General features: G+C 40.5%; 1 protein-coding gene across 1 annotated transcript in view; it reads right to left on the bottom strand.

Annotated features, from left to right (window-relative positions):
• The window catches only part of LOC309704705 (carbonic anhydrase-related protein 10-like), a 170,309-nt gene that overhangs the window by 85,638 nt on the left and 57,173 nt on the right, over positions 1 to 27,498 (bottom strand). The window contains exon 4 of the mRNA XM_082530098.1: positions 6,610 to 6,752. Coding sequence (XP_082386224.1) covers positions 6,610 to 6,752 — 143 coding nt within the window. The remainder of the gene's footprint in view (positions 1 to 6,609; positions 6,753 to 27,498) is intronic.

Raw genomic sequence — 27,498 nt, 5'->3', positions numbered from 1 at the left:
CCGTAGTTTATGATGTGTCCTTGTATCTCAGGGTTCCACTTCTTGTTTATTTCTGGGCAAGATAGGGCAATAAAAAAGATTTTTCCTTTTTGATCAATAATTGTAGAGGATATTTGCACGATTAGCTGTGTGCTTTGTCATAGTTTCAATCACTTGCCTGTGTTAAAAAGAAGAGAAAAAAGAAAACACACAATAAAAAGCTCTATTTTTGTCACAAATTAGATCACGAAGGGACTGATATGCGCATTTGCATGCATATTAACAAAAACTCCAACAAATTTATTTCAGATGAGCCCTGGCACAGTGATTCAGTAATCCTGATATTTCATTAGCCCAGACGACCTACATTCCCTGGTGCTTTGGATTAGCAGAGCCTGAGCTACTACTGTCAGTCATCTGATCTCATATCATATTTGTCTGAACCACAGCGTGTCACAGTGACTGTGATTAGTGGTTGACACTGCTCCCTCTGGGAATAACATGGGGGCTCAACCCAGTGACACTTCTTAGCCCTCATCACAATGAGCAAGTCTCATGGGGAATTATAAGGATAGACCTTTTAAATAGAGCATTATGGGGTTAATGTTTCTTTAAGATTTCTCTGTGTCCTATAGTGAAATGTTAATCACTATAAATTGAAATAAACAGAAATGAAACAAAAGGACCCAAGAGACGTAACGCATGCTTAGTTCAGATTTAAACAGTGTACGATCCTGTTCAGAATTTACACATAATAACTTTAAACACAGAGCAAATTCCAAAGGGAACAATTTGCACTAAGCTGACAGGGGCTTGAAAGCTTGATTTTAAAACTTGCAGGATTAAGTATCACTGCTGTCAATACACAAACCTCAGATAAGAGACTAGTGATAATGTAAGAGCTAAGTGGATGAGTGGCCTGGCTTTGCTATTTACCAGATGAAGTGGGCACTCTCTGTTACACTTGTTGTATTAAGAGTGTAATCATCCCTCTATCTGTCTCCACTCGCCTACAGTCTTTGAAAGACTTAGGAGGGTGACACATACAGTAACAAACATAAAATACACTGTAATGCAGGTATAAGTGTAAATTTAAACATCCCAAAAAAAAGTGTTTTGCACAGAAAAATCAGAGACTAAAATTGTCATTGTGCAAATATGAAAATGTATTTAATAGGTAATAGATTACACAGAGCATAACCACTGTAATGCTCACTGATCCTAAAAAATATGATCAGGGTGTCATTATTGATCCCTGCAGGGAAACCTCTTCTCTGAATTTAGCCCGTCCCAAGTATCAGCAGCAGCTATCGGACTGCTAACTCCAGTATAAGTGCACAGAAAGATGCAAGTGCACACAGAGGTTTTCTGCCATGACCCAAGCATAATGAATCTGAAGTGATCAATGTTTATCAAATAAATTAGTCTAACATGCTTTTAAGCAAAATATCCAAGAGTAGACAAGCATAAGCATCTCACCTTCATATATATGCAGTTTACATCTATATGTGTCAAGATGTGTCATCACTCCATTTAATTATATTTAACATTAGTGTGCAGCATTGCCATAACTAGTACATTAATTCATTTTTTGTACACAGACTGAATATAGATTCGATTTCATCAATGAAACATGATAATTCCAATTTGTAAATTACAGTAAGGCTTCATTTAAAACAAATACGTAAAGCAAGATATGCTTTAGGGTGGAAGATTAGCAGGAGCAGGTATTACAGACAAACAGCTTTGTAGTCAGATTCACCGCCTGCTAATCACGTTTTGCTTTAAAGCTTGAAAATGACAACAGACAAAAAATCCATTAGCACCTTCAAAACTGGAGGTACACGCGTCAGTAACTGACGTCTCCACGGCAACATCCATCTATGTTTCTGTACGTCACACTTGTCCTGATCTTTAAACCACAGAATTTTAAATTAGTGTATGTTTAAGCCATATGTAATAACATCTCCTGAGGTTCCTGAAGTATTTGGTACGCACAAGAATGTCAGCCCAATCTGGAATGCCTGCGTTCAAGTACAAAAATCTTGGCAGAATTTGGATTCCACATATCCATTCCTTTTTAACCTTTAGCCATGCTGGGGCACAATAACCAAAAATCATCCTTCAGAAAATAATACTTGTCAGAGGCTGCCGCTTGGGGCTAATGCTGTATCCTTATTCTTGATTTAAACCCTGGTTTCTGTGGTGGAAAAGAGTCTTCTTCTGGAAAGTGTCTGGGAACAACACAAATATGCTGACTTTGATATTTTCTGGAGGTTTCAAAGAACACCTACAAAAGCTTCTTTAAAAGGGAACATGATGGGCGAGCTAATAAAGAAACAAGCTACATGGATATATGTTTAAAAATATTATATCAGCAGTGTTTAAGTACTGTGTCTGGGGGTGGGCGTCCGGGTACACACCGGCTCACTCCTTGGCGGCCGCTTATCGGGGCCTGGAGCCTGGGGCTCGCTCGGGCCACTTCGGAGGTGGGGTGCCCCCGGCCTCTCAGCCTGGGGCTCGGTCACTCAGGCACGGCTGGCTGCCGGCGGAGCTCACGGACGCGTCACTGCAACTCCCCCTGGCTTCTGCTCCGCGGCTGCTGAGTGAGCCCTCATCTGGGACTCTCCTCAGCTCTTACTGGGACAGTGGCGCGGCTGCCCCTCTGTTGGTCTTCCTTGGTCTCTTGTGTTCTGGGGGCCTCTGGATGTCTGGAGTTTTGATCTCCTCCATACCTGCTTCATACCCTGGAGGACGGGGCTATGGCCCCCCCACACCCTCTAGCAGATCGTTACATGGAGAAACCTTTGGAATACAAGCATGCTGATCCACACAGGTATGCACACAGGTGTACACACGGGTATGCACAGACGTGGACTACAGCTTTCTTGGCTGCTGCCTCAAAGCATATTGTGTACTGTCTATCTTGCGTGCTGCACAATATTGTTTATTATTTAGTATCTACTGATATCTACTGCTAGCTAGTTTATTGTGATGGTGCTGTTTTTTTTATTATGTTGCTCTTTGTTGTTTGCTTTCTCTTCTGTTTTTTTTCTCCATACAGGTGACCCGGGTGTTTTGTTTTTTTGTTTTTTCTTTCTTCCCCCCCTTCTCACCGTCTCTTCTCCCCTTTGGTTTTCTTTCTCTCCCTCTCTTTCTTTCATTCTTTCCCCCTGTCCTATCCCCCAGACATGTCTGTCCCGTTTGTAGCAACTGAAAATAAAATAAATTCATAATTATAATAAAGGTCAATCAAATGGACCAATATGGCAAGGCCATGATGATCCACTTGGTAAAATAAATCCGGCATCTTTCTTGGCCTTAAGACAACAATTCTGATGGCTAAAGATCCAAACGGGACACAAAAAAAAAAAAAAAAAAAAAGCAGTGTTTAAGTACCAAGTCCAAGTAGTGCCACAGAGAAAAAAAAAAACATGTAATCAATGGGCAGGATTCAGCATCTTGTAATTAAGCATCCCATTTAGCCTCGATCGTGCAGTTTCTACATACAGAAAAAGAAACAAAGCTTTTTATTTGAAGTAAGTATTTTAATCAGTTTAAACCATAAACAAGTTACACCCATTGGTAACCTCAGTAGTTTATAGACATATTTCATTTGTCCAATCATATGGACATACATAGAATACCATCATTATTATTATTATTATTATTATTATTATTCAGCATTTCTCAAGTTTGAAAGTTCCAGAGGAAAATGATCATTATTCCTAAAGTAAACAAATGTGTGTCATGTGCTCCGAGAGAAAGCTTGAAGGCAGTCAGTATTCAGACATTAAACTGTGGATATGAATCACCCACAGTCATCATCACATCAAACCTTAGAAAACATTAAATCCATTTTGAGCTAGCAAAGCATCTGGATTTTGGAAGGGAACAATGAAATCTAACAGCAAAGCACCATATTGTTCAAGATCAAAGCAGCCTTTGGCAGTGAAATTTTCATAAAGACATTATGTTGTGAAATAATGACTTATGATTCAGAACAGACTACGTCCTGAATCAAAGGAAGATATGTTAAAAATGTACATTACGTTTGAAGTCGGACTCATTTTCAGGATGGATTATTGAAAATAAAGGAAATATGCAAGTCCCACAAGAACAATTATTTAATGAATGCTGGTAGTGAACTGCTTTCAAGGGAAAAGTGAAAACCAACGATGTAGATGTCAAATATAATTACATTACAGGTTAAAGCAAGAGAAATTTGTAAAATTCATAGTTCATCACCTATGATTTGTGCAATGTACTTTCTTTGCTTATTTAAGGATTTGCTCATAAGTTACACGTGTTATGTTGGCTAATGTATCTTATTACCCTGTATTCATATATATGCAGCTAAAAAGTTGTGTTTTTGTTTTGTTTTTAAGAATAAGGAACAATGTTAATGTCAAATAGTTCTGAGAACAGGCCTATAAATATTACAATCCTTACATGTTTGAAATCTGGCTAATCTCACATTCAAGATACTTTCTCGTGAACCTCGTGTAGCTCCAGTTATTAGATTTTCAGAAGTTCCTTTAAATCACAATTCAAAAGGTTTTCTCTGAATATTTATCCCTCAGATCCCTCAGGATACTACAGTAGACCTGCATGTTGACAGTTTCCCCGAGGGATGAATTCACAGTGTGCAATCCAATGAATGTTGAAATAAAGGCATTGTTCCCCCAGTGTTGTTTCTGGGAGAACCTGCCAGAACCTTCTTTGCCCAAAGGCAAAGAAACTGAAAACTGCTCAGTTATAGCTGGAGACCAAGCTCTCAACACCAACCTTGACAGAAAATTCAGGTAAGTTTAAAAGTCAAGTTAATGCTTTCTGTCTATCCCAACATATCTGAGTAGATGACCTTGAACATGAGCTTTCAAAAGTTCATGTTCTTACAGCTGAAAACCGTCCACTTTTATCCAGTAATAACAGATTACCATAGGCTGGATCATGCTGAGCTGCCTCTTTCAGCTAACATGAACATTTTGGGAGCGCAAAAGCTTCCTTATTTCTAATGTAATGACAAATTTGGCTGATGAAGACTAAAACTAAATACCTTCAGTATTCAGTATTTGATATTTTAGTTTAGTTTATTTTGTCATTACACACTATCATTTAAGATTGCTTTTTTCCCCCAGTTTTTAACTATAATGGTTTTCTGAGTTACCATAGCAACCTGTCTATGGGCAAATTGGACTAATTTAAACGAGGAGTTAAATTGTTGTCCTGCTTCTCAATACCTTTTGATGACCTCACATTACTCTCTTTATTGCCCCCGAATAGCTACTTGTATGTCATTCACAGTGGCAACTGTAACAATGTTCTGCTATAAACATCTCATTTGTCAAGTCTTGGCCTCTTTTTACGAATCACAAGGAGGGAAGTTTAAGAAAAATTCACTATCTGGCCTTATGGGGGTTTGTTGTCCCAGCCTAAATTTCCTGCACTGCAACTCAAATACAGTCCGTATCCCTTTCAACCCCAGTGGTCCCTGTAGCAGGAGTGAGCCTTTTCTGTTATTAAACTGCAACCAGCTGCTGTTATTTGAGGGTTTCAGAGTGTGGCACACTGAAGTGAAAAAGTAGTCTGGTATTACTCCGACTGAAATGAATGCAGCATTTATTGTGCTTTCATTTCTGATGTATTACATTTGGTGGAGTTACAGGTGAGAATTTTTCAGAACAGATTTAGAAGCATCACCACGGCTGGCTTGTATTTTCACTCTAATTTACAGGTTTAACTGGGAACAATTTTGCCCCGTAGTTGTGCAGTTTGTACTTACAGTTCTGTAACTGTTCATGATGACTGAATGGGAAATTTCAGGTCAAATTTCTATAAAAAATAGCCTAGGGCTTATGTATTAACACATAAGCCCTTTCTCGGTTTCTGTCAGCTGCTTTTACAAAATATGTCCTTGTTCCGCCTTCAGACAGAACCTTAAATTTCTAAAATGCAGAAAGGTTCACACCCGTCCTCATCAATCCGACGTGCAGGCAGATTGACCACCCCCCAACCCACCTCCAAGGCCAGCTGCGACCCCGGGACAAGGCCAGTCCAGCCCCTGAACCACCAGCTAACCCCCACCTGAGGCAGGGTGTTGGAAGTCTTGCCCACTCTAAATTTGTGACAAAGTTAAATTTGCACTCTTGTAGCCAGACCCCTTTTCCCCACACTGACATTATTATGGCCAATAACTAAAATACATTTCCAAACTGTCATAATGAATCCAGGATGAAAAGTACAACATCCCACAAGCTGTGTTTAACTGTGATTTTAGGTGCTTTAAAGAGGATTTTTCCTCCAAAGATTAACTGTGATTGCTGTGTAAAGGGCTAAAATTGTAATGCCTCCTGAGCCTTGGTGCAGCAAAATGCAGCTGGGAATTTCAAAGCCTTTGGATATAGATGAATCATTGTCTCTGACCAAAGTTTCTCTGCTTCTTGATTTAGAGGTAGTGTCCTGGTCTGTGTTCTTTCACCCTGATGAATTAAAGCCCAGCGACTGTCACAGAAGGACAGTCCTGCTTGTGTCTCGACATTTGATGAGTTTTGTCTCAAAACATGAGCTAAAGCTCCTCGATCGCTACGTGAAAACCATTAGGAAGCATTTTCATTTGGTGACCCTTACCTTATGTCCTCCTGTATTGAGCCTGAGAGGGGTCAGGTACGGGTCAAAAATCATGTGACTGGTTTCGATGTCGATGGGAGACTGCCTTTTCCCAATGGCACACAGGTTCCAGGCTGAGTTCACCAGACCCCAGAAGGATGGAACTAGTGTTGGAACGAGAGGGAAAAAAGAAAGCAATTATTGTGTGAGCGCCTGTGCATGCCTGTGCACATGCAGGCACAAGATCAAACCATAAAAACAGAAAGAAAGGGAGCAGATGAGCTTCATTATGATGGGACAGAAGTGCTGGTGGAGTTTAGGGAGATTTAAATTTACATATGGCTTCATTAAAATCCAACTAAAAAAAGAACTTTCATTAAAGTCTCCAGGTTATTATCTGCAAGTACAAGTAAGGCGGAGAAATGGACTTCTTAAAAGTGACTCAAAAGTTCTCTCCATCGTTTTTATTGCACATAATTTACAATACCAGAACTTGGCAGACCCACAGGCTAAGCTGAGCCTTGCAACAGAAATATACCTCCCCGGAATAAAGTAGTACATCTTACTTTTACACTTAAAATATTTTCATGATGGTTGTTGAATTTTCTGTTGATAACATAATAACAGCATTAATTAACATTGTAAATATAAGGATCCTGTAATTGAGTCTGTGTTTATTGTGTGAATGCTGAGTATTAAGCTCATTCTCATTCCCAGGGTGTCAGTTATTTGGGTAGATTTGGCGTGTGTTCCGAGTGAGATGAATGGAAGGGGTGTTTCAATGTTTTCCTAAAAGTAACCAAGTCATTTTCAGCACCTAAACGTAACTCTTTTTTAGTGTATTAACCTGGCAATATAGTTTTCTTTGCCTAAAGCTGCCCTAATACTTTAGTGCCAAACCTAGCCAAGACGTTTTTGTTGCCTGTACCTAATAAGTGAATCAAAGCCACAATACAAAGTTAATAATAAAGCTAAAATCAAAACAATTAGTGAGGAAAAAAATCACTAACTCTGTTAACTGAACTGTAAAGGAATAAAACACTTTTGACATTCACTAGGGCACAAAGGCTTGTGTTTCATTGGTCCTCTAATGAACTGGAACTGAATGCTGAAAGGCATCACTGATGTCCCCTCATACCCAATATACAGTGCAGACCACATGGAACCATTTTTTCTCCCTCTGTGCTCGAGCATATACACTTGGAAATAAAAGAGTAGATACTTGACTGAAGTGGCGAGACTGAGCTTCATTTGATTTGGTTTCCATTAATGAACAGTGCTGTGATAAAAGTCTTTGCCCCTTCCTGATTTCTTCTTCTCTTCTTGTCATACTTGAATGTTTCAGGTCATCAAACAATAATAGTAACATTAGACAAAGATAAGCCAAGTTTTTTTTTTTCTTTTTTAAAAAAGAAGATTTAACATAAAGATTTCACACTTTAAAAAAAGGTATCAAATAAAACTGGTCCAATGGGAATATCTCAAACATTTAATTGACTCAATGATATACTCTGATTAAAAAGACACGGCATACTTTAAGCACTTAGAAGTCTGTTGTGTCTGATCTCATTTAGCACTGTAATGATATACTTGCATATTCTACCTTGTAGTTGCATTAAACTGTACTGTGAATTTTAAAAATCAAAGTCTTTCTAGAAGTGAAGTAGTTTTATGCCTTTTATTATGACACAATATTTCATCGTACACCTCTCTGCATTTAATCATTAGTCATTATTAATCTCTGGCTCTCTTCCACAGCGTGTCTTCGTCCTGTCTTCCTCCCCTCACCCCCAACCAGTTGCGGCAGATGGCCAGCCATCCCTGAGCCTGGTTCTCCAAGAGGTTTCTTCCTGTTAAAAGGGAGTTTTTCCTTCCCGCTTTTGCCAAAGTGTTTGCTCATAGAGGATCATTGTGAAACCTAGCCCTCAGTAAATCACATGATAGGATGGGGCTAGGCTTCACAATGGGTACACGCAAAACCTTGGCTGATTGTGACCCATGCCGGTTTTCACACCTTGGCTCGTGTGATTAGGTAGAGGATCAATCGGAGGTCCATGACCCTCTTGGGGACTCTCCCATAGGGCTTAAAATCAGGGACTCTCCACCAGTTGCTCTTAGAACTGAAGAAACTTCTCGGATGAGAAGGTGAAACGTCTTAAAGGAAACTTAAAGAAGTCCAGACGCTTATCTTTCCAAGCTCCTTAAACAACTAAATTGAACATTCCTGTGTAAGAGAACAATTTTCCTCTTTTTTCCATATTTTTTTAATTTTGCAATACCTGTACTGCAGGATCCCTGCTGTCTGAAACGTTTAACCTCTAAAAGTTAGACTGTTCATTTTAAAAGGTGTTTTTTAAAAAACAAGAGCATGAAAATTTTCTTTGATTCTTGTCAAATTGCCATGTGGCTATGATAACTGCCATATCCAAGGTTTATAATGTAGCAGCACATAGTAACATGTAATTAAAAACAATATGATGATGTCATGATGAAACAAGCATGTTTTCTGAAATATTGCACCTGGGAGGGAACAATTCTGAACTTTATATGGTTGCTACGGGTTAATTAGCCAAGGGTGAGGAATTTGACTACCAGTAGATGTTTGTAATAAATCTTTTGGCTTCAGTGTTCACTTTAACCAAAGCACGTGTCAGTGATAAATTAGGCTTTGTTGTATTATCTCAACATGTAATGCAGGATCATTGTAAACCCAAGACTCTTGTAGGATTAGATGTTCAGATAATCAGAAGAGTTTTGCTCTCTATCAGATAATCCTCTGTAGTCACATGATTACTACTATCCAGAACAGAACAAGCTGGACAAAGAATGGGACTGGAAATATGGTAATGATAGCTGATGTTTAAGGCAGCCAGATGGGGGCAACATGTGTTAGCAATGCAATTGACAGATAGGGAAAGGATGCGCACATGCTCACAGGCATACAGAGCCTTAGATGACATTACTAAATCAACTGTAATTTTGACACATGCACACAAAGTCTTTCTCTCGCCCCAGGGCTTATCACTAACTGTCATAATGCTTTTCATCTCCAGGCTTAATGACAATTCAGAGTGTGAAACAGCTGTCATTTTGCTCTAAAAAGTAATCAAGTCATCTAAGCTAAGACCCAGCTAAATGGGTAAAGAAAAAAAATTGAATGATTGAAGTTTTGGTCCACAAAATTTAGATCAGAAAACTTATTTATATAACTTTCTCCAATTGCACTCTATTTTAAAATTCATGCACACTGATTAACACCTGGGAGCTGTTCCTGACAGCCTCTACTGCTATCCCCCCACCCTTCCCTTCTTACAGTCTGTTCTCCTCTCTCTCCAGCCTCATCCATTCTTCCATCCCTCTCTGACCATATTCTGGGGAGAAGTGGAGTGACAGATGTGGCAGCCCTGACCTGCGGAGTGCAATCCTGACCCCTGCTTGGCACATATCCGCACACGGTTATATCACCAAGCTTTGTTTGTTTGTGTAAGTAGGTCTGTGTGTGACACACAGACACCCACTGTATGTCAGGAAACACATCAAGCTCTGTAGGAAACAAATAATTACTTGGGTCTAAAAAGTGGAATATGTCTATTGTGTTGTGTATGGGATTTAAATAATGGTGGCAGCTATTAGTCAGGACTCCTGTAGTTTCATTGCATCTAAAATCCAGATTGTCAACTGTGTTAGATTACATCATGTCGGTCCAGGTCTCTTTTAATCTTGAAGTGCTATGATGTAAATACAAAAAAGACTAAACATTAACACTTCATTGTTTCAATTTCAATCTAAGCTGAAATTTATTATAGAAATGGACAGCTGACAAAACAGAACCAGAGAAAAATAAATAAAGGCAAATATAGAAATCATAGAACAAAAGAACCTGCTTGAACAGTTACGCACCCAAGTATTTCACAGTATCAAAGTAAGCCATTCATACTTTTCTGTATGCCCATGGGTAAGTTACAAACATACTTATATTGGTGAAAATATGTATGAATACACAGAACTGCCTCTGCAACAGCTGGCGGCTTTAAATTCATTTGATTGTTATATTGATTTTCAAGTAGGTCAAATAAAACTTTTCCTCAAATTTCTGCTATTTTAGCACAAGTAGAGATTCCCAACAGACAGATAAAATCCAAAAAGATTATCCCACGGAAATAGTTTAGAGATCTTTAAAACACAAATATGCTGCTCTAGACTGGTTATGAAATACAGGAGGAGCATCATATTTTCTAAATAAACAGAGTTCATTTTGGTTTGGCAGAAATAAAAAATGATTCTAGACATACTGGATTAAAGTTATTGACCATGGCGCCACCCCCAGAGAAATAAATCTCATCCGAATGGCTTAAGTCAGTGGCTAAGCTAATGCTTCTATGCAGCTGTACTTAAGCATATTGATGTTTTAAGCTAATTGCTGTCAGCATGCTAATATGTATGTTTAACATGCTCACCATGTTAGGATGTTACAACGTTAACACATTTGTTAACAAACCAAAGATGAAGAACATCCTAAATCCTAAAATTATTTGGAAAAAACTAAAGCTTTTCACCAAATCTCTACAGGCCATGAGTTCAACTCATACACCACAAACTTCAGTTCTCTCAATATCTTTTAGTTCACATGTCACAGGCATTTTTCAGGATTTGCTAGCAACTGGACTACAAATATACACTAAGGATACAGCTTTGCTTGTGGCAACAAATTCCTCTTGAACATAAAAAGGGTTAAGTGGCAGCACAGAACAAGGACTAAGTTTTGATGCATTTCTGTCATTTATATCATACTACTTAGCCTTTTGGTCTCAGGTATCAGTCTGAGCTTTTGAACCGTTGACATCCCTTAAAATCATCGTAGGAATGTTAAAAGACAAAAGACTATTTAAAAAGGAAAACTGTGGAAATCAGTGAAACCAGTGGGTGATGTCACACACACACACACAGTCCGTACAATCGACTAATAAAGAAAAAAAGGACACAAAGACTAAGACAGGTAATGAGAGTAGAGAGACAGAGACTGGGACGGAGGGAGGAAGCCCTGAGGACCAACCATCCTTTTTAATATTAATAAATGTAACCGGGTTCAAATGGCGGGGAAAAGAGAGAGAGACAAAAACTGAGAGAGAAAAGGGAGATAAAGAGTCAAAATGCACTGCCTGCAGATATGTGGAGCTTAAAAGGAGAAGAGCTTTCTGGAAACGTGCGTGTTAAGTGATAAAGACTTGTTTAAATCTGCACTGTAGCATGGGTTACTGTATGGTGGATGACAAAAGCTGTCGGATACTGGGTTAATCTGTATTATCAACCACCAAACTGAAAGAATGCACAACTAGTAAAAAGTCTGTCTTACTCTTCAGTGCTAAATGGGCTCCATTGTTGTCCAGGAACTATTAAAATACATCAATGAGCCAAACAGCTTTTATGGGTAATGTGTCCCTTCATTACCACGAACATTTACGGTCCCACATACACAATTCTGCTGCCCCAAATGCTCAATAAAGCATTAAATATGGATTATTCCGCCACAGATTGTAGAGCTTGAGAAACGCTCTAACTCTATCTGATTGAATAACCCTTGTTAAACATAGTAACCAGTAGTTTATGGGGTATTACACAGGTTTTGTTCTAATGTAAACAATAATCTTGTTGACAACAATTAAGAGAGGTAAACTATGGAAAAATATTGTTTTTGCTTGTTTCTCATCTTTTATTTAAACTGAAATGAACTCATGGCGTGTAAGCTCCTGTAGATCCATCCAAAGATACAGTCTCACAGTCACAAAGATTTTGAACAACCTATGAAAATATTCAAAAGTAAGGCAAAGAGATATTTTCATCAAGGGATTATTTGCTGGACTACTTTTGGTTGGATGAACGACTTTCACAAGTCTGCTGGTAACCTGACAACCCCAGTTCATTTTCTGTGTTTCTTTGAGCGAAAATACGTAGCTCATGGAATAAACCGAAAGCACATTTTACACCTATAAGAGAGACAGTCAGAAGATTATAATGAAAAATTGAATAGCAGCTGTGAATGAGCAAGGCAAAAAGAGAGAACATGAGCTCTTAGGGAACAGTGGAGTGACTGCTGTTCTGAATGGAGGATGGAGTTGCTATCAATGTGCCAAAAATGGAAGCTTAAGGGTAGATAACTGGGAGCAGAACAAAGCTGTCAGGGGTGGAGCTCACTCGTGGGGATGAGGTGTAAGGCTGTTCTGAAACCCCTTCATTCAATCAAATCAATTTGGAGTGATCCTCCTCTCCCAGATAACAATAGCCATTAAGTAGATTGGTTACTTGTACAAATATGAGTTTTGCTACTTTCAGAATTGATGTGTAACAGCGGGGAACACACGACTTAGTCACAAAGCCTGCAAACGCTCACATTAACCTTTCTTGTTCTTTACAAAAGCAATTTATCCTCTGAAATGATTTCATTATCAGGTCCTGCTACAACGGAAGCCATAATGAAAGACCCTTATCAGACATACATTCTGTATCAGTACTGCAGTTTGTCGGTCTCTTTGAAATTCTACAAACATAAGCTCAACACGAGTACTTATCTCACTCAAAATTTTGAAGCACACCTATTCCTACTCGTCTTACCGTATTTTCACGACCATAAGGCGCACTTAAAAGTCTTAGATTTTCTTCAAAAAGTACGGTGCGCCCTATAGCGCAGTGCGCCCTGTGTGTTGTAAGGAGGACGTAGTAGAGAACACCATGAGAACGCTAAAGGGTGAAGTGTGGGCGTTGATCGTATATACCGGACAATCGCACATACCTGTATAAAAGGACAGGTATGTGCATTATGTGGAACATCGTTGTTTTAACAACCCTGAAAATGGCAAAGAGACACGCTTATGAAGCACAGTTTAAACTGAAGGCCATCAGCTATGCGGAGGAACATGGAAATCGAGCAGCGGCAAGAGAATTTAAGATTAACGAATCGATGGTTCGCAAATGGAGGAAGCTAGAAAACAAGCTCCGGCAGTTCAAGAAAACGCAGCTGAGTTTCCGCGGACATAAGGCGAGGTGGCCCGAGTTGGAGGAAAGACTCGAGCATGTTGTAGTGCCATTAGTGGGAGCATTTCAAGTTGCTATACATCAATACAACTGTTATAGCCCATATTTTAATAATATGTATGCATTAAGTCCATAGTAACTACATTAATTACAAAAAAGTGCAATAAACTACAAAAAAATTGAAAATCGTTTTAGTTTTTTTTTTACATATATTTCTACTTGAGGAAATTTAAGAGGTTTATCCCTCAAAACTTTAAATACAAAAAAGTTGCAAAAAATAGTTTACAACAACAGGAAATTTATTTTGAGTGTCTTCATAGTTTTATTTTGGAGATACACCAATTTTTATATACTGCAGGAAAAACGAAAAAACAATCCTATGATGCAAATTTGCAAAGAAAACAGCAGGTGCATCAAAATAAACTATTTCCAGCAGTGCAATTTGAGTTCTAAGCATCCCAGAAACTATTCAGAAAAGTCAAACATGACTTATAAAAACACCAGTATAGGCTTTTAAGGCCTACAAGTAAAAAACTACATTTTCCGCAAATATGGCGTCACTTCCAGTTTCGGACAGGAAATGGTGGACATGCGATAGTTTGAGCTGACGTCTGTTTCACTGTGGGAAGTGTTACGAACAGCTGATCGGATCGGCAAAGCGTGTTTCTGGAATATTATGTTTTCCTGCAAGCGGTTTTTATGCAATTTTTGCAAAGCTTTATGTGGAAGGAAATCATGACCTGGGGCAAGCTGATGGCATAAGATGTAAGTTTCATATGCAAAAAAAATTATTGCGCTAGCTTACATGGTTCAGGTTCTACAGGGATTTAAAAATAGTTACACAAAACGGAGCATGCCGCTCTGACCGGCTTTAAAAGGTTAACAATAACAATGTATTGAATAATGACTTTAAAAAATAATATAAAACAGTGTGCAAATACTGATAACAGTGCAAATGTTTGCAATATAAGAAATAAATGAAAAATGTAAACATCTATGTTTAGTGAACTTTGCAGTGTTGCTCTGTGGTGCAGCTACGACACCGTTTGCACACTATGTCTACTTGATCCACGTCTGACTCCGCGAACCCATAATGTTTCCACACCACTGAAGTTTTTTTTTTTTTTTACCTCTCTTTTCAACCAACGGCAGTCACTCTCCTCTCCAAATAACTTCTGCTTAGCTTTCCGAGCTTTCCGATCTTCCCTGGGGTCCTCTTAATTGTTGTGACGCCTGTTCGAAATGCAGAGAGGTGCGCTTGATTTGCCACACGGAGCAGCGCGAGAGTAAAGCATGCGGGAGGTGCTAATAATCGGCTCAGTCATTTTTAATGATCGTTGAAAGCCCAGATCGTAATCGTGATTAAAATTCAATTAATTGAGCAGCCCTAGGACAGAACAAAGTTAGCTTCACCTGGGGCACAATAAAAGATCACTGGAATTTTAGATGGTTGGTTGCACAGTTGTCATATCAGATCATCAGATCATCAGAAACTTTATTGTCATTGTCATGAGAACAACGAAATTAAGAATGGTCCCCGATCATTGCATCATCCCTAGCAATATCAAAATATAAATAAAACAATAAAATTCAATAAATAAAATAGATAGAATACTTAAAATACTAATAAGATATAACAGTAAAACATTCACATACATTCCCACACACATGCTTCAGACCGTGCATAGATTAACACAAGAGTGGCGTGATGGACATTTTTTTTGTAGTATTCAGATGTGTTATTGCAGTTGGATAACAGCTGTGTTTGAGTCTATTAGTCCTTGCTCTGATTGCCCTGTACCGTCTGCCTGAGGGCAACAGTTCGAACAGGGAGTGGCCAGGATGTGAGGTGTCTTTTATGATGTTTTGGGCCTTTTTAAAACAGTGGGCGTTGTGTAGAACTTCCAGTGTGGGGAGAGGGCAGCCAGTGATCTTTTGGGCGGTGTTAATGATCCCTTGGAGTGCTTTCCTCTGAGCCCCTGTGCAGCTAGTGTACCAGATGCATATGCAGTAAGTTAGAACACTCTCAATGGTGGCTCTGTAGAAGGACACCAGCAGTCTCTGTGTGATGTTATTCCTCCTGAGAATTCTCAGGAAGTACAGTCTCTGTTGGGCCTTTTTCAGCAGCTCGGAGGTGTTCACACTCCAGGAAAGGTTCTCCTCTATATTGACTCCCAGGAAGCGGAAGCTTGCCACCCTTTCTACACAGTCCCCATTTATGAATAGTGGTTGGATCTCTGCCTTTTTCCTTCTGAAGTCTATTATGAGTTCTTTGGTTTTTGAAGTGTTGAGGAGGAGGTTATTGGCCTTACACCATGACGTCAGCTGCTCCACCTCGTCTCTGTACGTAGACTCGTCTCCCTTGGAAATGAGCCCCACCACTGTGGTGTCATCTGCAAATTTCACAAAGATGTTGCTGTGGTGGCGAGGAGTGCAGTCGTGTGTGTAGAGAGAGTAGAGCAGTGGACTGAGCACACAGCCCTGGGGTGAGCCAGTGCTGAGACTCAGGGCTGAGGATGTGTGATGGCCAACTCTGACTCTCTGTCTACGGCCCGAGAGGAAGCTATTGATCCACATGCAGGTGCTGTATGGAAGCCCCAGGTCTTGTAGCTTGGCCACCAGTTTGTGTGGAAGGATGGTGTTAAAAGCTGAGCAGTAATCCACGAAGAGCATCCGCACATAGCTACCATGCTCTTCCAGGTGAGTTAATGCAGCATGGAGTGCTGTGGCTACAGCGTCTTCCGTGGATCGGTTTGCTCTGTAGGCAAACTGGTGTGGATCCAGGCTGCGGGGCAGGGCTGCTGTGATGTGTCTGCGGACCAGCTTCTCAAAGCATTTCATTACCACTGGGGTGAGTGCCACCGGTCTGTAGTCATTCAGGCCGGTGATGTGGGGCTTCTTAGGCAAGGGGACTATGGTGGAGGACTTCAGGCAGAGTGGGACAGTCGCCTGTGCGAGGGATTTGTTGAAAATCCTGGTGAAGATCCCAGCCAGCTGTCCTGCACAATCCCTCAATATTCGACCTGGCACACCATCAGGACCCGCCGCCTTCCTCGGGTTAACAGCCTGCAGCATGCGCCTCACCTCGTGCTCTTCCAGGGTGAGGGTGGTGCTGCTATGGGTGGCGTGTTGCTGCTGTGGCTCCAATACCTCCGGTACCCTGGTCTCAAAGCGGGCAAAGAAGATATTCAGCTCCTCTGCCAGCTCCAGGTCACCGTCCGCAGCTCCGAGATTGATCTTATAGTTGGTTAGGTGCTGGATGCCTTGCCACACCTGCCGGCTGGTATTACTCTTCAAATGGTCCTCGATCCTCCTCCTATAGTCCCCCTTTGCCTCTCTGATGCCTCTCTTCAGGTTGGATCGGGCTGTGGTGTAGTAATCCCTGTTGCCAGACCTGAACGCAATGTTCCTCTCCTTCAGCAGCTGCCTGACCTCCCGGGTCATCCAGGGCTTTTGGTTGGATGACCCGGGAGGTCAGGCAGCAGAAAAAATCTGTTACATATACACATAAAACAGAACGGAAGTTTAAATCAAGCTCAAAGACTGCCTCGTAGTTCGTGCTGGAATACATTCAGTGGCTCTGGGTGAGATAAGAGCACCTAATGACTCTCTTTATCTGTATTTTTCCTGCTTTCTTTTCATGCTTTGCATTTGTATTGACAAACATTTTCTAATCACCAATGAATTCATAGAAATCTGATTATTTTAGTTGAATGCCCCCAGAAAGTAACAGGTAAGCATTTAAAAAATATTCTTGGAATTATGCTGGCTATTGCTTGACAGGGTGACACTAGTAGCAATCTAGAGAGCTAACTATGAACTGAAAGATAAATTGCATCAATAACATAGATTCTGATACTCTGGATTCAAATAGCCACATTCGTTACAATGACAAGATAGCACCAAAGGCCCTGGGTTACACTACCATCTTCTCTGTGCATGCTTGAATACATGCAGGAGCCAGCAAGAAAGAAGATTATCTGCACCTTGACGATGGTGCCCGAGTACTTTCTCATCTAAAGTACACTGAACACATTGTACAATGGATGAGTTAAGGTTTTTAAAATTTCAGTAAAGATTTCGCTACATTTAATAAGGCGGTCTCACTGGGTCAGTCTCAATCTGAGACTCAGCTTTGAAGACCCCAACAATCTCATTGGTAACAGCAGATGTTACAGTCATAGCTACATCTCCAGGTTAAGCCTGCTTCACCACAGACTGTATAACTGGCCCATCCGCATCCAGCTATCCTATGTAGTCTAAAGTCATTAAAGGTATCCCAGACAAATACATAACGGAGCAAAAGCTTTGACAGATGCACCTGAGGGGTTTATGGTGAATTGCTTATTCCTCCTAAACCAGCCTCTGTGCAAGCTGTTCAACCATTACATTCTCCTGGGAGAGATGCGATGTGCATGCCAACACAGATTTACCAACCTTTGGTAGTCCCATGCAAGTGTAGAGTGTCCTAGAAGGATGTGTTTTGCTATCGTTGGAATGCTGGATAAATCTAATCAGAAATGATTCAACCACCTACTGTGTGACTCCTGGTCAAGTAATCTGTGAGTAAGCCTTTCCAAAAAGGCAAGCCTCTAAGTGATGGAAGAAACACCGGTACTGATGACTCAGTAGATGTTTTAGGCGAAAATGCTTTAACATGGAGTTGTGTTTCTTGTTTAATTTCAGAAATACATCATTCTGCACCCTAACCCTACAAGAGTTGGGTCTACCTCACCTTTGCTGTATGTAGTATCTAATGGAGAACTGTGACACCAAGATTTTTTATTGTATTAATTAAGCTTGTCAAGCTGTTGTAGGAGCATATGTGGTTCATTCCTTTCATGCCCAGGGAACACTGGCACTTGATAAATTTTCATAACTGTTTAGTTTGCAAAACTGTGGCCTAAGCCGCTTATGTAAATTAAGCCACAATAACAGCACGTTTGTGATCAATACACTTGTCACAGAGTGTCTGATTCGTAGTTTAAGTATGAGCTGAGGGAAGATGTGTGCATAGGGATGCTGTAAGTAGTATATATATACACCACCTTTGAATGATAATAATATACCAAACAAGGTGGTATATTATAGATTTGCTAGATTTGGTTTAGACTTTAAGCTGAACATGACCCTAGCTTTCAATTTACTACAAGAACCACTAGTAGACCTTCAGGACAGCATTTAACTTAGCATGAATACTTGAAACTCAAAAAAGGCAGGAGACAGATACACCTCTGCAACCAGAATCCACCTACATATGAAATGGACTATGTAAATAACACATCTGTTCCATGTTCAAAGCATAAAAATACTTAACTGCCAATTTTACAAAAACTATTAAAAGTTTTATAATTTCAGTAGATACAATTTATAGCCACTATATTGTTAAGATAGCTAGTTGCTATGGCTGTCGGTACACATTTACTCAGCAAGCGAGCTTAAAATCTACAACTAAGGAGGAATTTTTGGTATGTTGGTAGCCACAGATCTTAGATGGATTGCTATATCTTTAGATTCACTAACTAGCAACACTAGCTAACACTAACTAGCAAGCGTCAGCATTATTTCTAGGCTGCTGGGATTCAAAAGCACATTTTCTTTGTACAGGTGGAAATAAAATCACCAACCTACTGCTTTATTTTACTTCTCATTAAGTCCACTGAAAAAACACTTCAAAGAAGTGGATTTCTAAGAGAAATTATCTTGAAAGAACTGCTTTAACTACATAAAAGTTGCTGAAAATGCAAATGTGTATTGCAGGTGAAGGAGTGACTCATGACCTCAGTGCGTCTACAATCCTCGCTACATTTTCTGTTATCAGGAAAGAGGGTAGTTAAAGTAATGTGAACCAGGTGCACATGTTTCATTCAGAAGGCATCCTGTTATCCATATATTAACCCAGCTCAAAGCTTGAAAGCCTGTTACATATGTCTCAGTCACGGGTACAGAAAGATTTCCCTTTGAGTGTATTGACGTGTTATATGTTTAAACGGAGAGCAGAGATTGAGATGCACTGCATATACGATTTCCTAAAGAGTATGAGCGATACGGCTTTGATGTGCTGTTGGCACGATGTATGATATGTGTGTGCCAGAGGGATCAGTCAAAGCTTAAATAACTTGCACATCATGTACGAGGGGTTGGTGCAATAATATTAGAAGATAATGTTAATGCATTTGTAGACATTACACTGACTGTGATTAAGTGGATAAAATGACCACAAGCACAAAAGTCAATGTCAAGAGTTCTGCCTCTGTTTTCAACACAAGGCAACACAAGCGCCTTGAGGCGACTTTTGTTGTGATTTGGCGCTATATAAATAAAATTGAATTGAATTGAATTGAATTGAATTGAATTTATCATTTTGAATAGACTCATGCATGACAGTATATACACCCATATATAAACAAATACAATATTAATGATGTATCTTTCTAAACCTGGAACACAAGCTACCAGGATTATTGAACCTGTTCTCACCCAGACCATTCTCATTCCCAACGCACAACATACCGATGATTGGTCACGGCCTGACACAAAAGGTACCCCTCTGCGTCCTTATGAAGCGCTCTTGGAGATTGAAGCACGGCTTTCTATGTGCTTCCCTTTATATTCGCTTTGCAGCTTTCTATTGTAGCCCTAACCCTAACCTTACCCCTAACCTTAACCCTAACCTTACATTTATAGATTCATTCCAACCTGCTTTCGTGCCTCGAAACGCACAACATAGCAACGATTTGTCACATAGCATTGTTATGTTATGTTTTGGGTTGAGAACATGTTGTCTCACCTCAGCGTGTCAATTCCAGCTGTTCTCTCAAATAGTGCTATTCTATCAGTACACAAAATGTCTCATTTGGCATTTCCTTGACCCACAGGCTGCCTAAATATTGGACACCAGGAGATTATTAACAATCAGCAATGCTTGTCCGCATGTGGAAGTTTAAGGGACGGTGGTAGAATATCACTTGATTTGTTGCCACTGACATAAATGCTAGTGTGTACATGTGCACTTGTTCACTGGTGTATAGGCATTGCTCCTCTCTCACAAGCTAATAAATCCTGAACTAAGAGCTGTTGCATTTAGGAATATTTCCTTTGTTTTAGCATTTTGTGAAATGATTAACATCTTTCCTTACTTAACTGTCAGACGTGCTAATCATACCACTCTAATGGGGTATGGTTCAGACCACACTGGAAGAGTATTAGCTGCATGAGGACTGTAAGTAGATAAAATACCAGTTTGACTATGTTAAATTCTTGAATTCTTCAAGATGGCGGCGCGCACAGACGCAGCGGCTCACTGCTCCTCACGTTCGGTGTTTTGTTTTTTACTTTCTCTACGTGTATCTGTGTGGATGTGTGTGCTTTTTATCATTATACATCGAGTAGAGTCCACCTACAGTCGTCAGGACCTTTTGAGTTTGGGATTACGCTGTGCAAGGAGCATTACATCGGACTACCACCACTTTCACAGCATTCCGGAGGACATAATAAGAGCTCCAGGGTCTCCGTGGTTGGTTCTTCCCAGCGGCAAGACAAAGAGGAAACGTAAACAAAGGAGGCAAAAGCGTGGCTGCAGGGCGGGTCCACTAGCTCGGCTAAAGAAACAGCCATTTAAGCCACCGCTTCCGAGTATTTTCCTCTCCAACGTCAGGTCCATAACCAACAAAATCGACGAACTGAGATTACAAATTGCAGTCAATAAGTGTGTACGGGACAGCAGCATAATATTACTCACAGAGACTTGGCTGCAGCCATCAATTCCGGACTCGGCTATTGAGCTAGCAGGCCGCACGGTTCACCGTCACGACAGGAATGGCCACTCCGGTAAGATCAAAGGAGGGGGTTTATGCATCTACACCAATGACAGCTGGTGCAAAAACACAAAGACTGTAGACAGCCACTGTTCCCCGGATTTGGAATACTTGACTGTGAAGTGCAGACCCGTCTACATACCTCGCGAGTTTACTGTTGTCATGGTAACGGCCGTGTATGTACCACCCGATGCTAATGCTAACTCTGCCATGGAGGAGCTGCACAAGACAATAAGCAACCAGCAGAACTCCCATCCAAACGCAGTGCACATTATAGCTGGGGACTTCAACCATGCTGATTTAAGGTCAGTATTCCCCAGATTTGAACAGCATATTAAATGTGCAACGAGGGGGGAAAAACACATTGGACAAAGCCTACAGCAACATCCAAAAAGGCTACAGAGCAACCCCTCTACCACATCTAGGTTTGTCAGACCACATGTCCATGCTGTTGATCCCTGCATACACTCCCATTAGGAGAAGAGCCCCCCCAGTCACAAAAACTGTGAAAACCTGGCCAGAAGGTGCATCACATCAGCTGCAGGACTGTTTTGAAAACACGGACTGGAGCGTGTTCGAACATCAGGACCTTGAAGAGCACACAACATCAGTGCTCTCATATATTAACTTCTGTGTCAACAGTGTCACTGTGGACAAACGTCTCCGGGTGTATTCCAACCAGAAACCCTGGATGACTAAAGAGGTCCAGGTCCTGCTGAAGCAACGTGACGCCGCTTTTAGATCCGGTGATGGTATGCAGTACAGTGCAGCCAGATCTCAGTTGAAAAGAGGCATCAGAGAGGCCAAGGCAGCGTACAAGAGAAGGATCGAAGACCACTTCACCACCAACAACTCACGACAGGTATGGCAGGGAGTTCAGCACTTAACCAACTACAAACCTGGCAATACCCCGTTGACTGAGGGTAACGCGGAGCTTGCAGAGGAGCTGAACCACTTCTTCGCACGCTTTGAGGTGAAGGGACCAGAGGCAGCAGCAGCAAAAACATCGGACAGCAGCAGCCCAAGCCTCATAGTGCAGGAATATGAGGTGAGGCGCACACTGAGGGCAGTGAACCCCAGGAAGGCCACCGGACCAGATGGGGTAACCGCAAAGGTCCTAAAAGAGTGTGCAGACCAGCTGGCTGGGGTCTTCACTAAGATCTTCAACACTTCACTGTCCCAGTCCTGCATCCCGCCGTGCCTAAAGTCAGCCACAATTGTCCCACTGCCAAAGCGTACTAACATTAGCAGCCTCAACGACTACCGACCAGTTGCTCTAACACCTGTTATAATGAAGTGCTTTGAGAAACTGGTCCGACGTCACATCATGTCCTGCCTGCCACCCACACTCGACCCGCTCCAGTTTGCATACAGAGCTAACAGATCAACTGAAGATGCCATTGCTACAACGCTCCACACCACCATCTCTCACCTGGAAGTGCAGGGCCGTTACGCCAGGCTGCTCTTTGTTGACTTTAGCTCTGCTTTCAATACGATACTCCCGGACAGACTAATAGATAAACTGCTGGAAATTGGACTTCCTTCCACCACCTGCCGCTGGATCAGAGACTTCCTCTCAGACCGTGTACAGAGAGTTAGAGTGGGGCCTCATCTTTCCTCAGCCCTCAGCCTCAACACCGGCTCTCCACAAGGCTGTGTACTGAGTCCCCTACTGTACACTCTGTACACACATGACTGTGTTAGTTCCCACCCAGACAACACAGTCATCAAGTTTGCAGATGATACCACTGTGGTGGGGCTCATCTCAGGGGGAGATGAGACTGCATACAGAGCTGAAGTTCAGAGGCTGTCAGATTGGTGTGCAGACAACAACCTGGACCTCAATACCACCAAAACAAAAGAACTGGTAGTTGACTTCAGAAGGAGGAAGTCCGAGCTGCAGCCTGTCAGCATCAACGGGGAGTGCGTGGAAAGGGTCTCCAGTTTCAAGTTTCTGGGTGTGCACATAGACACAGACCTCCAATGGAGCTCTAACACCTCTGCGGTCTTAAAGAAGGCCCAACAGCGTCTCCACTTTCTGAGAATCCTCAGAAAAATGGACCTGAAGAAGGAGCTGCTGACCGTCTTCTACCGCTGCTCCATTGAAAGTGTGCTGACATATTGCATCGGTGTGTGGTTCTCCAGCTGCACCACAGCACACAGAAAGGCACTCCAGAGGGTCATCAACATGGCCCAAAAAATCATTGGACATCCTCTTCCCTCCCTGAAGGACCTGTACAGCACTCGCTGTCTCAAGAGGGCACGCAGCATCCTACGGGACTGCACACACCCAGGACACCGGGTGTTTAAGCTGCTGCCGTCTGGCAGGAGGTTCAGGCTGCTGAGGTCCCGAACAAATAGACTCAAGGACAGCTTTTACAACAGGGCAATAGCCCTGATCAATGTAAATAGCTGACCTGACTGGATACCTCCCTGGACTTTTTAGGGGGAGGTAACAATGTTTAAAACGATAACAATAATATTTATATTTATAACAAGGTGCAATAATAATTAATGTGCAATAATAACAGTGTGCAATACACATACACTTATTCTTCTTTTTTATACTAAGTTAATATACTGTGTTGTGTTGTTTGTTACGTTGTGATGTGTCATATCGTGTCGTGTTGTGTTATATGTAGTGCCGACGTAGGACAGTTTTTCCAATTTCATTGTACTACTGTACTATGTATGACTGTGCAATGACAATAAAGAGTTATCTTATCTTATCTTATCTTATCTTACGACACATTATTCTTAGGCTAATTAATGTAGCGTGGTTGCATGGAATATTATTAAAAGTCAAATGTCCTGTACAAGATCAAACATATTCACAAGAAAGTGATTTAATTTCATGGGAGTAGGTGTTCATGCAATGAAATCCTTTGCTCATAAATTTATATTAATATTTGAATAATACTCATTCACAAGCATTCTGCAATGAAACGCACATGCTATCAGTACTAACTGCATTCTTGATAAACGACTGACCGAGCCACAGGCAGCATTAAAATTCTTTGTAGCTTTGGCCTGCAGTGGCACTGCAGGTCTCAAAGAATGTTTGAACTAAATAACTAACTGGCAGAAAAGTTTGTGTTAGCTTTGGGTTGCTGCAGAGAACATCAAGGAATATTTAAGAATGGCCTTGCAGTGCTTGGGCATCTGCATAGCGGCACAAGCTGTGCAGGATTTTCTCATGACATTTCAGAAATGTTTACGATGGGAAATTTTGTCACTGACAGCAGATGTCAATACAAAATTATGATAATAATGTGTGTCAAATAAACTGTCATGCTGCATTCAAACAATGATGTAACTCCACTGTAATCCACTTTGTGTACTCTCTCCCTTTAGTGTCTCTCTGTTCATCTGCTGTGCCCTGTTCTGTATCCAGCTCACCAGTGTCTTTACCTCTGAGGACAGTGGTAGGCACAGAGTAGACACAGCATGACAGACATTGACAAAAACAGACATGAGAAGATTTCTGACATGCACATGAATATATTGTGTCAATAATCTACGTACTTATCTGACATTTTTATAGCATGTTGATATAAATTACCAATGCAAACACTCCTGTTTATATTTTTCTTTTCTTTTTTTTTTAAATTCTAATTCTGAAGAGAACATGCTTTAGTTGAAAAATAGTGAAACCTCCCATTGTATTCTAAAAGATGGGTGCAGCTTCTGGTTCTGAAAAACAATTGTCCCAGAAGTGGACTCCCCAGCAAACTCTCCCTCATACACTGTGTGTCTATACTTGTTGTTGTACTAGGGTTAGGGAAAGGTTTACATACATATATATTAATTAAGCATTGTACATCAGGGCATTTCTGATTGGTCCCAATTTCATCCCACAGCATGATGATGACTTCAAACATGATCGTAGTGAGACAGATCTAGGCGTGCAGCATAAAGTTTGGCACCAACAAAACAGAAAAAATCAATTTAAGAAGAACGAGTTCTCCAGGATACTTGGAACAACATATCTACCGAGTTCCTTCTAAGCTTCCTAAAAGTGTACTGAGAATAACTGGTTTTCAGAACAAACACAGATTTTTTTGTCTTTTCACTACACCCCTAAACTTAAAAAGAATAAATACATGAAAACTCTTCATGCCATTGTTTTTGAAAGTGATTTAACTGCACTTTTAGAGCCTACAACTTTTTCATAGACCCTCTTCCTAGCAAAAAACCCTAAAACAATCCGCAGGCAGTTCATGGAGAAGTGTACAGGCTGTACAGTTTCTTTTAACTTTCTTTTCTTTTAATTTCTAACCAGAGTTCAGTCTTATATAAAAACATATCTAGTCACCTCCAGCTGCTTGAAAAAAATCACATAATAGTCACATTATCTCTGCTAGTAATTTTCTTGTTTTGCTCGATTTTATATTCTACCGAGCCCAAAGCAGACTGCACACACAAACACAGTGCACACTCACAGCACTGTGATTTCTGAGCCATCTCACTCGGCCTTCTGGAACACATTTACAATGCCCCACTCTCTAACACAACATAATAATTTTTAATTCATATTTAAAGTTAGATTTTAGTTTTAAATAAAAACGTTTTCTGTTACATTAAATAATCTGTTCAAAAATCTTAATTAGCAATAACTGCAGGCTGTATGTGTCATTTTCTACCTTCTGGCTCATTCCAAGCAACCTCTCGTTTATATTTACTGCAAACTAGTATATATTCATGTTTTACAGCAATGTTCAGCATTATGAGTGCATGATAATTATAGAAACCCTGAGAAAATTTAAAATGCATGAATAGCGGGCGGTAAATATACAAGTTTCCATTATGGCTGCTCCCGCTGAAACAGAATACCTGATGACTGGTTTACCTATATGCTGCTTAGAGGTGTACTACTAGAGCTGTGTTTGATCCCTGTTTAGCTACACTGAGAATATAATTGGCAGGTGATCTCGTATGGACACATATCTCCCAAGGATCCACCATCATCCTGTCATGGACTAGTGGGCCATGTTAAGCAACTATATCTGTACGTTAAAAATATGAACATGGTTCAAGCTAATTTTTTATTATTTCTGATAAAATTATTTGTGATTATTTGAGTAAGACATTGAGTAAAACAATGTATTTCACTGTATGTTATCCTGTCTTCCTTCTCTCACCCCAACCGGTCACAGCAGATGGCCGCACCTCCCTGAGCCTGGTTCAGGGAGGTTTCTTCCTGTTAAAAGGGAGTTTTTCCTTCCCACTGTCGCCAAAGTGCTTGCTCATAGGGGGTCATATGATTGTTGGGTTTTTCTCTGTATGTATTATTGTAGGATCTACCTTACAATATAAAGCGGCTTGTGGCGCCTCTTGTTGTGATTTGGCGGTGTATAAAAAAAAATTAATTGAAAAACATAAACATTTAGTTTGGGATAGATTTTTTCTCTTTCTAAATCAGTTAACACTGAAAACTGCATTTTGTATTGTATTATATACTCAAGTTATCTTTATCTCATGTTAAAATTTGTTCGATGATCTCAAACTCCTGCTGTGTGATACTGAAAATTTGGTATTTATCAGATACCAACTAAATTCATGGTTAGTATTCCCAATATCAATGCCAATACTCATACTTTTAACCTATAAATTCAGCAGTGTGTCATGACATATGAGATTAATCATCATGAATTTGCTCATTCTGAACACATTTTAATGACCACTAAATCAAGTAATTTTTATTTTCCAAATGAATCATTAATACAACAAAACACAGCTTTCAGCTATTCATGTATTTTAAAAATTGTTTTTTGGAGGCCTGGAATGTAAATGTGTAAATGTCTCTAAAGCACTTTCCACTTCTATTCTTTAAATGTGCTGTTAGCGAATAGACGTGATAGACAACGCAAAAAGGTTCAGACATTTTTCATAGTGCATGTTGTGCAGGTAAAAAAATTTTAACACAGTGAGCTACATATGTCACAGCGGGGTACACCGGTGTGTTCTGACAATGGACCCAAATTCAGACACTGAGAGAGGAACTGCAGTCTTGAACAAAGCGTGTCGTTTATTTTGGCTGGTAGACGTGAAAAAACCCCTCAAC

Source organism: Aulonocara stuartgranti, assembly GCF_965226115.1.
Source record: "Aulonocara stuartgranti genome assembly, chromosome: 4".
Lineage (NCBI taxonomy): Eukaryota > Metazoa > Chordata > Actinopteri > Cichliformes > Cichlidae > Aulonocara > Aulonocara stuartgranti.
This window is presented reverse-complemented; position numbering and strand designations above follow the sequence as displayed.